At 46.2% G+C, this 13,869-nt stretch overlaps 1 protein-coding gene across 1 annotated transcript in view; it reads right to left on the bottom strand.

Annotated features, from left to right (window-relative positions):
- Positions 1-307: 307 nt before the first annotated feature.
- Positions 308-13,869, bottom strand: part of MYO10 (myosin X) — a 202,874-nt gene continuing 189,312 nt past the window's right edge. The window contains exons 32-41 of the mRNA XM_033110207.1: positions 13,502-13,696; positions 12,113-12,270; positions 9,857-9,980; positions 9,012-9,309; positions 7,800-8,007; positions 6,891-7,027; positions 5,878-5,998; positions 5,032-5,484; positions 3,143-3,334; positions 308-1,748 (exon numbers count right to left, since the gene is read on the bottom strand). Of these exons, the coding sequence (XP_032966098.1) occupies positions 1,647-1,748; positions 3,143-3,334; positions 5,032-5,484; positions 5,878-5,998; positions 6,891-7,027; positions 7,800-8,007; positions 9,012-9,309; positions 9,857-9,980; positions 12,113-12,270; positions 13,502-13,696 (1,988 nt within the window). The 3' untranslated portion in view covers positions 308-1,646. The remainder of the gene's footprint in view (positions 1,749-3,142; positions 3,335-5,031; positions 5,485-5,877; positions 5,999-6,890; positions 7,028-7,799; positions 8,008-9,011; positions 9,310-9,856; positions 9,981-12,112; positions 12,271-13,501; positions 13,697-13,869) is intronic.

Here is a 13,869-nt window from a genome sequence, read left to right on the forward strand (position 1 = left end):
TCACCATGAGGCACATTTGGGGGCCAGGCAAAAGGAGACTGTTCGACATAAACAGACACGTCAAGTCTTTAGATTTCTGTGATTTCTTTAAACTCTTTTCCCTTCTCGGCTTTCTTGGAGTCACGCTTTGTGTATACAATAGCAGCTGAGATGTTTACATGTCTGTTTTTAGGGCTGGTGATTAAGTGCATGAAACACAAGCTTAGCTCCCCGAAGCCAAAAGAATTAAAACCAAAAACCAACAAAAACCCAAACAAGATCCCATGTGGTATTTAGAGCTGCCCCGATGAAGAAAATACACTGCACGTTAACTAATATCTTTTATTGTCAGACTTTTTTGAGCCAACAAACAATGATTCCACATGGCTGTCCGTAGGGATAAGGCAATTGTTTCTCCTTTGTGGTCAGACTTAGCTGGCCTAAGTCTTTATAACTCTTCCATATAAAAATAAAAGTCCAAGACCAGATCATTTTTCTTCTGGTCATAAATGCTGATTTATTTACAGGTGCCCTTTTTCCGACCACCATTATAAACTTGGCATAAAATTCGTGCATTTTATTAAAGCCTCAGCATTTAATGTCAGGGTCCTTTAAAGATTTGCTCACGGACTGCAGCCTCTCTCACCCATACTCAACATGGTTATATTGTCGTCTACCCAGAGTGATACAAGCTAACCTTCAAAGAAACAGTCTTTTTAACTTAAATCTTTTAGAAACTAAAGACTCCAAAATGACTTCATATAGTTCTAAAAACAGCCTTGGCGCGAGCTGTTTAAGAGTGGTTTATAAATACAGGTATCTGTAGGCTGCATATCTGTTTATAATACAGCAGACACAGAATGCAGACTCTGCTACACGTAAAACTGAGTCAGAACGTGGCTTTCGAAATACAGCAAAGACAGAAAAATCCAGGCTTCCGGTTTGTTGATAAAACCACCTTATAAAGTAATCATTGGAGACTATAACTCTGAACTATTAAAATATACAGACAGACTGTTTACACCATTGCACATCCTTTTCCCTTTGCTTTTAATGCTCATGAAACAATGATTAAAGTGATGAGTTTGTGAACACATGCATGCACAGGCGAGCATATACGTAAAAGATGAAACAAAGAAAAAAGTTAATACATGTCCACGAGGAAGGCTGCCAGCAGCACTCCCACTAAAATACACCGTCCCCACTCCCCACTCCCTCACTTTCCCTGAAGCTGGGAAATCAGGCTGGGAAGTTAGTGCATAATTGACGGATAAATGCCACTTCCCTCAAGCTTTGTCAGTCTCCCCATCAAAGGGGAGGGAGAAGCATTTCCCTTCAGTAGCACATTTAAGGTCCATTAGTGTTGGTTCCACAAGTTAAGGCACTTCTGGCTGCTTTGGCGGCAGCATGGGTTTTTTTTTTCCCCCTCTCTCTTTTTTAAGGCATGTGTCATCTAAGAGTAGTAAAGCTTTGGAAATTGGGTTAAGGTCGACAGCTTAATACATGATCACTGAAGTGGACAGGGTGAAAAGTCCCTCAGAGACCCCTCCGTTTCAGGAGGCTTCCAGAGAGAGTCTGGGCAGCTCTGCTTTGGGCTCGGCACGCAGGAGCCAGCTGAGGCCACAGTGGGGCGCAGTGAGATAGTGAAGTCACACGGACTCCTGTCTTCACCTGGAGCTGCCCTGGCTGCTGACGGAGCGGGAGGTGCTGTAGCGCTTCTTCACAATCATGCTGATGTAGGCTTTCATGAGCTTCGCCACGTCCACCACCTGCCCAGGGAAGCAGAATCAGCAGGTGGTTAGTGGTCTGCACTGGGTCAGCAGGTCCAGCCTAACAACCAGAAGCCCTCCGAGCCTGCTGTGCGAACCCATGGCTCAAGTTTTGCATGAAGCCAAACGTTCACCTGCTTTTACTGATTGCTAGTCAGGGAGAAGGGGAAGTGTGGCTTTTCCAAATGGTGGGCGCCACCTAGTGGTGAGCATGCAAAAGTGACAATTTTGCTTGATGTAAAACTGGTGGATTTGGAACTTTAATAACAAAACCCCACCCCATGAGACGAAAGTGTGTTGGAATCACTGAGCCTGGGATTCCTTTCCCCACTTAAAATAAGGGTGAAAGCGCCCACAATCACAGCTTTTAAAGACTGGATCATATGGTTCTAGTCAACTCCTTATGATGCAGCTAAAGACAGAACAGAAAGGAGCAGATGCCCCGTTCTGCTCCATGCCAGCTACGATCTCGAGTTAGCTCCTTCCGAGGATGCATTCACTGTACCGTCCTTCTCACGGCTGGGTCCCTGCTAAGACATAACCGGCTTCCACCTCTCTGATCTCCCTTCCCCACCAATCCCACCCCACATCACTGCTTGCAAACGCACTCTTGTTCTGTCCCGCGCACAAAGATCCCAGAGCAGTTCCCTGTTGTCCACTGGAGCCGACCAAACCCAGCAGCCTGGCGTGTGGGGCCCTCTAGTCAGGGGCCCCCTTCTCTCCATCTCACTGTACACCTCCTGTCAGCCTCTCCACCTCTGCACCCACCTGAGGTCTGATGGTCTCAGCCCCTCCTCTCCAGTACTTTACAGCCCAATGGGCAGCGTGGATGGATTTCCCTTCCCCACCTCTGCTTGCTAGCAGCTCCCTCTGTAGGGACCTCCACAGGCTTCCTGAGCTATCATTATGATCGTTACATTTGAAGCTTTGGGGCGGATAGCATACATTTTTAGAGGCGTATTTCTTGTGATTTTGTGAGCCAGAATGCACTCTGCCCAGGGTGGTCCCATCCCTTGGTCGCTCCTGCTCCACGGACCCTGCAGAGCTGAGTCTTGCTGCCGTCATCATCCACCCATCTTCACACGGCTTTATTGCCAAACTATGTATTTTTTTCTTAGACATCTATATTATTTCTCTTTCTCTTCCTTCCCTCCATGGGTAAGACCCCTGATACAAAGGAACCCCAAAATTCTCTGTTGCAAAGGTATAGAGAAGAAATCCAGGATGATCAGATTTTGGCCTGCGAGGAACCTCCAGCTGGGGGAGGGACCACCGTACTGTACCTTCTTATGTATTCACACGAAGTATTCAGAAAGAATTACTGGGTCAAAGGCCTCAGGAAATGGGGTGTCATTTTTCTGTGTTGACAAAGCCACAAATGGTTTGCCTCTTACCTCGCTGGTTTCAAAAAGCAGCTCCCTCTCATCAACCACGATCTTGTATGTGTTCGCCAGGGGTGCCCCAAAAGAGAGGATGTGTTCATACTGGAAGACTTCTAACGGTCTCCCCTCCCCACGCTTGTAGACAGAGACGGCATCTGCGCTGACGCCCAACCAGAGTTCCTGGGGAAAGCCGCCTTCCTTGCACTGTGGACAAGAGGCAACATGATGGTTAGATCGTGAAGCAATTAGAAACACAACACCCAGAAAACACAAGGCAGGCACTGAGGCGAGCACATCACACAATACCGAACACGTGCAATACGTGTTTATGTTGGGGAACTGCAATGTGGGAAATGGTACCTCTTTGGCTGTCTTAATTGATTTCTGACTGGTCAGCCAACCCTGCATCTGGAAAAACCTAATCTGTAAATCCCACACCTCTACCTCTGGACATCACCACTCTGTGCGTCATTTGAATTAGTAATAACTACATGGCGATGGCTGCAGCCGAAGAACTTAACAATGACCCCTAGCAGACATCCTGAGCCAGGTCGGCTCTTCCAGCTCCAGTTCTGCCTCCAAGTCTGTTTGATTATCCCTCAAATACAAAATCTAGGATCACAGAGGAAAATTATCCAAATCCCTGTGCTGAGCAGTTTTGGCTCTTCCTGAAAAACACATCTCTTGACAAGGAGCAGCAGTGACGTGCTGCGTGCAGGGGTTGATCTCACTGGTTTAATGACAGACTTTCCTGCACGAATCAGTGAACAAAAATAAGAGCCCCGATGTAGAGGACGGCAACCTACGGCTGATCTGAACCAGTACAAAAAGGAGGGTCCATTAGTGATGCAGAGAAGAGGTGCCCGGACAAAGCATCATACCAATGTAACTGAATCAACCAACCAACCAGAGCAACCAAAGGCAGCATCTGGAGAAAGCTGTGAAGGGATCTTGGAAAACATAATCAGTATTTAGATTTCTATAGGGCCTCATTTAAAGGTCATCAGATAACTTGCTAATGATTGTGATAAGAAAAATGGAAGCTCATCTAGATCTGGGGCTGGTACGTTGATCTGTTAAGGGACAGACAGTAAGTATTTTAGGCTTTGTGGGCCCCGTGGTCTTGACCGCAGTGACTCAGCTCTACCACTTTAAAGTCGGTGGCCGGTTGCCCAGTTGGTTAGAGCATGGTGCTGATAACACCAAGGTTGCCGGTTGGATCCCTACACGGGCCACTGTGAGCTGTACCCTCCTTAAAAAAAAAAAAAAAAAAAAAAAAAGGCAGCCAGAGAGAATATGTAAAGAACTGAGCACCTCTTTGTACCAATAAAACCTTATTTACAAAACAGGAGGCAGGCAGGGTTTGGCCCTCCGGTTGCAGGTGGCCACGCCTGGTTCTAGACCATTAGGAGGCTTTTCTTTCAATGAATGGTCTACTGGGAAAAAAAAAAAAAAGTATGAACCAACACTGGCTTGATGCTAATGGCTAAGTTCCAATTGTGAAACAGAAATTCTGCGACTAGTCACGGGGAAAAAATAAAACTGTGAAATCCGAAACTGTACATCCAAAGTTCCTAATGTTGTGTAGTTATAAAAAATGGTAATGCAGATTTTTACTAGCATTTTATTGGATCTATTGCTGCCGTATTTGAAAGGGTAGAAGTTTTTTCAGAATAAGCTGACATCTTCATTTTCGACTCACTTCTAATATTATGAAAGCATTTCCTATAAAGGTGGGAAAAAAAAAAACTCCTGGTGGGTGGGTGTGTTACGAGTAAAATTTGGGGGGGTTCTAACAAAAGTGGTAAGGCAGCCGTGTCCCATCCCGTCCTCCCTCCGTATGAACTTGGCCATGGTCACACGGATTACGTTCTCCCACGCCACCCGCCCGCCCGTCTCACCTCCACGTCGAAGAGCGTCGACCCGTAGCCAGGCCACTCCTTGATCAACGCCATGTACTTGGCCATGGCCTGCTCCTGGCTCATGCCCTGAAATTTCTTCCACTTGTCAATGATACTGGCTCGAGCGGAGGACACTTCTTCTTTGACCCACATGTCCAGCATCTGCTCTTCCTCTGCCTTCTGCCGAACCACAGAGCCGGTCCGGAAGCTCCGCCTCAGTGTCCCCTCCAGGAAGCTCGTCCGCCTCTTCTCCAGCCGCTCACACGGGGTGAAGCTTTTGGTCGACTGGCTGATGCGGGCCTTGAGTCTCTCCAGCGAGTAAACGTCTTCGAGAGGCGGGACGGCCGCGTGCAAGGCATAGTCGCCCTGCAGGTACTGGAGCCGCAGAGCTGCGAGAACCTGGAGGTTTTCTTCAGGGGCCGGGTAGTGGCCGTGGATAACGGCTTCATGCGCCTAGGAGGAGGTGGTCAACAGCGTTAGGGGCGGACAAGTGTGCTACAGAATGCCCTCCTGGCTCACTCCCTTCCTCCACCAGGACTGCTCTCAAATGTCACCTTCCGTAAAAATGGTGCCTTCACCCTCTTCGCTGCTCAAATTTCTTCCTAGCACCGAGACCATCTAACATGTATATTTATTCCTTATTCTCTCTCTCTCTGTCCAATCAGAACAGTTCCTGGCACAGGATTTCACATAAAACGTTTCATCCCAGAAATGAATGAAAGCAGCCATGCTGGGAATTCTACGGCCACTCATAATTTCTAAGCACCAACAATTAACCTACGAGGGGTATTAATGGGTTACACTCCTGCTCTGATTAAGGAATCGGCTTCTGAAAGCTCCTTTTACCTGTTCAAACATAAAGGCGAACTCCACGCTGTCTTTTGGCACATTGTCGGTGTCCAGGAAGCAGTAAAGTTTGAAGTAGAATTTCCAGGGCAGGTCACCCACCTCTGAGGTAGCAGCCAGCCTACAGAGAGAAGTCAAGAGAGGCTCAGAAAGCGAAATGAGAGATGGGCCTTAGGTGACCCATAGGGAGTTGACTTTGTTTGGTTTATTCTAAGGATGCAGACATTCTGTGTCCATGTTCAGACAACAGCGTGGCTGGAGATGGGAATGGAGGGAGAAAACAGAACAAGAGCGAGGCTTATGGGAGTTCCTCCCGAATTCTACTTAACCTGAGGTGGGGACCGTCCTATCATCCTGGCCTCACTTCAACGCAACAAACAGGCAGCCTTCAATTACACTGTGCTAACGAGTATTTTCCGAGTAGCCCAGTCTAGTTAGTACTAGCTAAGCGGTATGCTGAATCCACAGAAAGAAAAGAAACAAAGGCTGTTTCTTAATTCCCTTTACCAACCCTCCAATAAACTGCCATGATATGTATAAACACTGACGTGAGTATTACGGAGGCTGTGCTTATAATGAGTGGGAAATGTCTTTTGTGCTACTTGGTGGCTACGAGAGTAACGAATAACAGAATGCCCAGAGAGATAAAATGCCGTTTGTAGAGCTTCTAAGTTGACTTGCATCTACTAGCCCAGTTTCAAAGCCAATGGACAAGGGAAAACCTAAGAATCAGGAAATCCCAAGGTAATGAGTGGAACAGAGCACTGAGAGGTAAAGGAACCATGACAAACTGAATCATACTTGTGACTGTGGCTTTATCAAGGAATCCAACCAATAAACAAACAAACAGCCAGCAGAGAGAGATGAAACATTAAGTAAGCTGAATGCAAGTAAAATAAAACGAATCCCAATGCACACTCAAGCGGAAAATACACTGCAGGTTCAAATCCTCAACTCCTGCTCTTACTTCCCTTTTATTTAATCTGCTGGCCCTCCCAGGAGAAGGAACCTACTTTTCAAACTTTGCTAACACGTCGGCTACGATGGTTCGGCTTTCGATGGCTTTGTCGGCGTGTCCATTGGACTCAAACAAGGCGAACATGTTCCTGCTGTCCTCCATAGCCAGGCCTCTGACCAGCTTCTCCACCACCTGCAACACACACCGCGGGGGCTTCAGCTCCCAAAGCTGTGGTTCTAGCACGTGCCTCCATCTGAGCCCAGAGGGAGCTGCCAGCAAACGCGAAGCTTCCAGAAGCCTCCGAAAACTGTCGTGTGGGGTCACCTAGAATTTCAACGGTGCTATTTCCCCCTCGTTCTCCTGAAATCAGTTTTCTCTCTTCCTTGCCAAAAAGAACACAGGGCATTGGGGCAGATGGTGGGCTGATTTCTGGCAAATCCCTACTAGTAGGAAACTTGCATGAAAACTGGAGCCCTGAGTTTTATCTGATAAATTCATGACGCCAACAACAGTGACTTCCACCAAAGCTTCATCTACACGGGAAGCTTTTTGGGTTTCACTGCTCTACTTTTAGCCAGTTGGTTTTATGATGTCAGGTTTTGACCTGACCCAACAATCTAGACATCCGTGTGGCAAATAGAAACACTTTGTTGCAGAAGTGACGTCATAGTGGGTGAGCTCAGGGCTGCAATCTCTACTAGACACTCTGCTGCTTCTCAGATCAGCAGGAGTATGCCTCAGATATTTTGGCATAAATTTGGTTTGGTGTTTCTACTCATCTTTAATACATATCTTTAGCTCTTTATACATGTGGCTGGGTGCAGGTTACATTTGCTTCTGTGTTGATTAAGCAGCTAGACTGTGCCAATCATTACTGGGCATGAGAACCAATCTAACTGTGCTGACTTAAGCACACTGGTAGGCGGGCATCAAACAGCGTGTGACACGGCAGCCGCTCCCTCACCTCCCCGGCGGTGGTGTGGGACGTGATGGTGATCTTGCAGGAGCCCCCGCCGTGGCAGTACACCATGGACGTCATTTCCTGCCTGTGGATCAGAGCTTCTATTTCATCTCGGGAAGGCACAAACTCTCTGCACTTGGTTTTCTTAAGAGATTCATAAATGAAGAGGGCGTATTTTTCCATCTCGGTTCCTGGAAACTGTTCCCGTATCCTAGGAGACAAACACTAATGTTAATTGCTAGATTGAGGATGGCTGGGAGCTGGGCTGCTTCGACGAGGTGGGCAGGCTCTCCTAGTGGTGCATGGTGCAAACAGCAGCCACGTCCCAGCAGGGCCCAGTTCAGCCTGTGCAGGTTGAGTTAAAACACCAAAAAACACTCCAAAGAGCCAATGTTTGACTGGGAGCGACTTTTGCTGCCAGGTCACCTTGGCTGTGTTGTTATACTTGAAAGAGTCACGCCTCATACTGTCGTATGAAAATTGTTCCACAGTTAATCTGAATCAGGTTATTTCTACCTGTTTGATCTGGAACAAATACATTTCTAAGCTTTGGGGTTTTTTCCTATTTGCATAAGGTAGTGATAATTAAATGTATCCAATGTACTACACTTTAAGACACTACACTGAAACAAGTGACCTGGTCCCTCAAACAGCCTTCTGTGGCAAGAGAGAAAAAGGGTGTCTACTCATTCTGTAAGCTCGCTCACGTGACCAGTGAGTCGGACCTGGTAATCCTCGGCCCGCACCGGGCGTCCTCCAATCAAGAACCTCTTTATCTGAACCGCAATCCAACACACCACTCGTGTGAACAGCACTGCTCAGGCCATCTCGTACCTTTCCTTTCTAAAAAATTAAAACTGCTTTTCTCAATTACAGCAGATTCGATACCATATTAGTTTCAGGTGTACAGCACAGGGAGCAGACATTTCTGTAACTTACCAAGTGACCCCGATGAGTCTAGTAGCCACCTGACACCACACAGAGTTATCACAACGTTACTGACTATATTCCATACGCTGCACTTCACATCCCTGTGACTACTGTGGAACGACTCACTTATACTTCGGAGTCCTTTCCCCCTTCCCCGCACCCCAGCTCCCCTGCCCCCCTGGCGAGCACCAGTTCGCTCTTTGTATCTGAGTTTGTCTCTGGCGTGTCTGTGTTTTAGATTGCACACGTGAGTGGGCTCCTATGGCACCCATCCTCATCTTGTACCTTTTCAGGTGGAACTTGAGGTACTTGAGAATCCCCCGACTCGGCAGGAAGGTGCAGCTCAAGCAGGCCAGGATCTGCCAGCTGTACAGGTTGCCCACGCTGCCCGGATGTGGCACCTTGTTGGTCTGCTTGATGAGCTGGCAGTACAGCTCGTCTCGCAGAGGTCGCAGGTCATGCCCGGTCTGCAGGATGCCCTGGATTATGGGGATGGGGTCGGACATGGATTCCAGTTGCTGCAGGGAATTGAAGATCTTGATGGCTTCATCCTGGAGGGTGGTGTAGCCTTTGTCCTTGAGCACTAGGAAAAGCAAGAGCAACACGGAAGTCACACGAGCAGCTCGGGGCAGGTATCCTCTGAGCAGCAGACCGAGGAGGCGGCGGGCACAGACCGGACTACATCAGGACACAGGGCCCTGCACCTGGGAATCAGCTGGACAGAGCTGTCAAAACACAGGTGTGCACGGTCCACTGTTTGGTTACGTGACTGAACTATTTTAGTGTACAAAACGCTTACTAAACAGCGAGTCTGCTGCCAAATGGGTTCCATAGTTGGAATCCAAGACTGTTGAGGATCTGGTTCTCTAGGACAGGAAGGCTACCTTGAGTGCCTGGGTGTGCTGGCATTTCTGACTCCCTTTGACACGTTTTCCTTTTAGTACAATAACCCTCACCTCACTACAACCAAATTTTGAAACCCCTGCTTTAGTCACGAATCTGAGTATAATTTACCTCCCCCCACCCCTCTATAATGACTAAGAGAGTGTTTAAGACAAATGCCATTATGCCAGAGCCAAAGAACAAACAGGGCAAACAAAGCCGCAGTGTCAGGAGAATTCCGGGCTTACAGTTGAGGTTTATGTCTCCGTACGGCAGGGGCAGAAGCGGGGAGTGGAGGGGGTGGTGGGTGTGGCGAAGGATGGGGTTCCGCTTGTAAATCTGCTCCACCACGTCTGAGTTCAGGCAGTTCTCCTAGAAAAGAAAGGAGCCATTCAAGGAAGCCAGCAGACGCAGCGTGAAAAACACACATGCACCTGTATTCTCCGACGCGTGACTAGTTTTCAAAAGTCTAAAACATCCGCAAGCCCAGATGGGAGTGGGAATTCTGTATTCATAATTTCCAGCACGAGGAAACCCACAATCTGCATCTGACAAATCGCAAGTACAAGTTATTCTTAGATCATTCTCCGTGGTTTTTTTTTTTTAATTTGCAGTTTTTTGTTTTTTTTTTTAAATTAGGGAATATTGGGGGAGAGTGTGTTTCTCCAGGGCCCATCAGCTCCAAGTCGTTGTCCTTCAATCTAGTGGTGGAGGGCGCAGCTCACTGGCCCATGTGGGAATCGAACTGGCAATTCTGTTGTTCAGAGCTCGCGCTCTAACCCACTGAGCCACCCGGTCGCCCTCACTCTCTGCGTTTCATGTGCATATTATTTCCCCATGTTACTTAAAACTTTTCTCCCTGAAATTACATTTACTTAAAGAAATGATTTCAATGTTCTCTTGCTAATTACCTAGCTATCAGTTAGCCAAACCTTGTACCTTTATCTATAATTCATTCAAAAATGCATTTTGTTAGTCCTTTAATTGGCCTTTTGTGTTCTCACTGTGCCTGAAAACTACAAATGTTAGTATGTTATTAGTGAGACTGTCCCCTTCCACTGTCTGCCATCTCTTTCACTCTTGAAATTTAAAAGATCCTCTCAGAGAAATTCATCATGTATTTATGCTCCTAAACTGTTAATTTGGGATGCAAACAAAAAGCCAAAGTTAATTTAAATTTAGAACTTTAAATAAACAGAAAAGTTGGGGGAGAGGCAATGAATCATTCTACCCTGGCAATTTCATTCCCTCTATGAAACATTTTCAATAGTACTGGATTGAAAGCCAGAAAAAAAACTTTTTTAATTACTTAAAAATTTTGTACGGCCTCATTGAGGACAACTTGTCTAGTTTCTTAAAAAGCACTGTTTCATATTTGGAAAATTCTACTACTCCTTTGATATCTTATTTCAAATTAATTAGAGGATACAAAAATAGACATGGTTTTGAAGAGAAAGTTTGGCTGATGGGTGTTTTCACTCCTTTCTCAAAAGAAAACTTCAAAAAATGTATTTTTGAGGCTAGAAATACAATTATTCGTATCAGCATCCTGGGTTCCATGGAAAGCTTTTCAGAGACTTAGAGAGTAACTGATTCAGTGGAATTTAGCTCCAAATACCTGAAAACTATATCACTTTGGCATCAAGAGACCATTTTGAATTGGGAGGGAAACTACACGCCACTGACACACAAGACCCTCTCCCATCTTTGCAAAGGCAGAGTTGGCTTCCTGGACCCAATTAGCTAATTTCCTTTGACGTCCATCAGTGAATATCCGTGTGTCTCACCACCATTCTGGCAGCTTTGCTGTCACAGCTCCAGCTCTTCCCTTTGTATTGGGAATCTACCTGGGATAATAATTGCCAGACCTGGTCCTGCGTCAGGGATGGACCAGCTAGGTGAGCAAGACAACCAGAACATTCCACGTCTCTGTTTCCATTCCCAGAAAATAAGTGCAGCAATCCTCGTGCATTTCATTGCGCGTTCACTCATTCAACACACAAAATATGAGCAACACATTTTGCAAACAGCAAGTTTCAGTTTAACACTGTCAACGTTGGTGCAGAGACTTGGGAGAGCTTCTGCGAGTCTGGAGGCATGTGATACAGATTCCAAGTTTTCTAGACCAATCTGAGCTTTTTGTGCATCTACTTGTGCGGTCTAGGAACTGTGTAGTCACAGGTCACGCCACGTCCCTGTGACAGGAACCCTAACTCCACACCACAGACCATCGTTCCTCTGTCTACAAAGCCCAACAACCGGGTCTGCCTCAGCAGCAACATCCAACACCTCCCTAGAGACCAAATATTTTTAGTGTAACATTTCACTTAAAATCTTGTATTCAGATTCCTCAAGGCAGGGAGAGGCAAACACAAAATGAACCAAGAGTTAGTTTTGATTACAGACTAAAAACGGAGCTTGGCTAATGCTGATGTCTTGATGTTCCGAGCGGGAGAGTCTGTGAGCTACCGGGAACCACCCTGATGAGCTCGGATCCGCCTCACCTTAATGTCTTGAATCAGCTGCTGGGTGGGGGTGTCGATCGGGGCCTTGGTGTCAGTCACATTTTGAATGGCGCTGGACCACCGGGTGGCCTCGTTGAGCAGCTTGGTGTAGAGCCGATAGCAGTGCTTCCGTCCGTACACGGTGACGTTCCAGTAGCCTGCAACAGCAGCATTGCACACACGTCAGTGTTAACGTGTGACCAACGTGACGTTCTTGCACTGCAGTCCCAGAAAGCCAGCACCATTGGAAGCCTATGGCATTCGCACCTCGGCCCCTTTAACAGTTATTTAGTTCAATAAGTACTTGCTGAATCCGTACATGTGCCCGGCCCTGCTCTGGGAGGCATTCAAAAGACACGAACAGATTCCAGTTGAGGAAGACAAACTTAAATCAATAAACCCAGAATTAAATGTATACATTGTAACATTTACTCTGGAAGAAAACCAAACTAAAGCTCCTTTCAAGGTTCTGTAACAAGAGTGAAAACTTCCGCACAGATTTCTGACTTTCCTTCTCCCTTCCTGTTTCTCCTGTTCCTTTCTTTTTTTTAAATTAAAGTTTATCGGGGTGACAATGGTTAGTCAAGTTACATAGACTTCAGGTGTACAATTCTGTAATACCTCACCTATATATCACACTGTGTGTTCACCACCCAGTCAGTTCTCCTTTCATCACCATATGCTAGACCCCGTTTACCCTCTTCTAGAGCCCCCATTCCTTTCTTAGACTCTCCCTTAAAAAGGAAACACACTTAACTAATCAGGCAGTCTATGTGTTCAAAAAAAGCTGTAATTTGGAATGGAGTGACAATATTAAAAACACACAAATATTTTTTGAATGGAGTAGCTACATTAAAAAAGCACAAAATCAAAACTAGCAACAGAAAGAAGTGAAAATAAACCACCTAGAAACATTTTTATAATAGTGAAAAGAAAAAAAACAAAAACAAACAAACAAAAAAACACTTGAGCTTACATGACTGCCTTTTATTTTACTAAGTTCCGTTCACTGACAGAATTTCTCTTTTAGGTTGCATTATGGCTCTCATGGTGCAGTGATAAAGGAGACGAAAGACAAGCATACACAAATAAAGCTTCCTATAGGACAATCTTCGTCTGTTTACATTTTATTGTCCTTAGAAGACTCTGTCTGCAACTCAATAAAGCCAGACTACTTCACTGTGGTTTAAATCCTAATGCTCAGACAGCTAACCACAGACAGCCTCAGAAGATACATCAACCAGAAAAAGGGCTGCTTCTTGAGGAAAAAAGTGCAGGAATCTAGGCAAGGATCTCATTCCTGTGCTCTGAGCAAACCCAGAACAACTCTTCTGGTTTGATGCGCCATGTTTCAGGCACAGCTAGTCCCGAGCACACCGCCCTGGTTACCTGTCTCTTTGAAAATCTTCTCGTCCGGAGGGACAACCGAGCAGAGGCTGTTGAGAACCAGGGTGCCCAATTTCAGAGCATTCTTCTCCGAGCTCTTGTAGTAATCCAAGGAATTGTGGGTCAGCACAAACCACCGCTTTTTCAGTTTCAGGGAAGACATCTTGGGGCTGTTTTGGACTTCTTTGTGCAACCACCCTGGAGAGAAAGACGAAAGTGTGAACTGCAAAGGAGGCAAAGAAACACCCAACACCAGGTAACAATTTGCATAACGCTTATTATAAATGGGTCGTATTCCTACCAATTTGGTAGAAATGACCATGACAATCCTTTCCTATTTAATATTTTTAGCAGCTTCGAGGGTCAACATT

This window comes from Rhinolophus ferrumequinum, chromosome 7 (genome assembly GCF_004115265.2).
Source record: "Rhinolophus ferrumequinum isolate MPI-CBG mRhiFer1 chromosome 7, mRhiFer1_v1.p, whole genome shotgun sequence".
NCBI lineage: Eukaryota > Metazoa > Chordata > Mammalia > Chiroptera > Rhinolophidae > Rhinolophus > Rhinolophus ferrumequinum.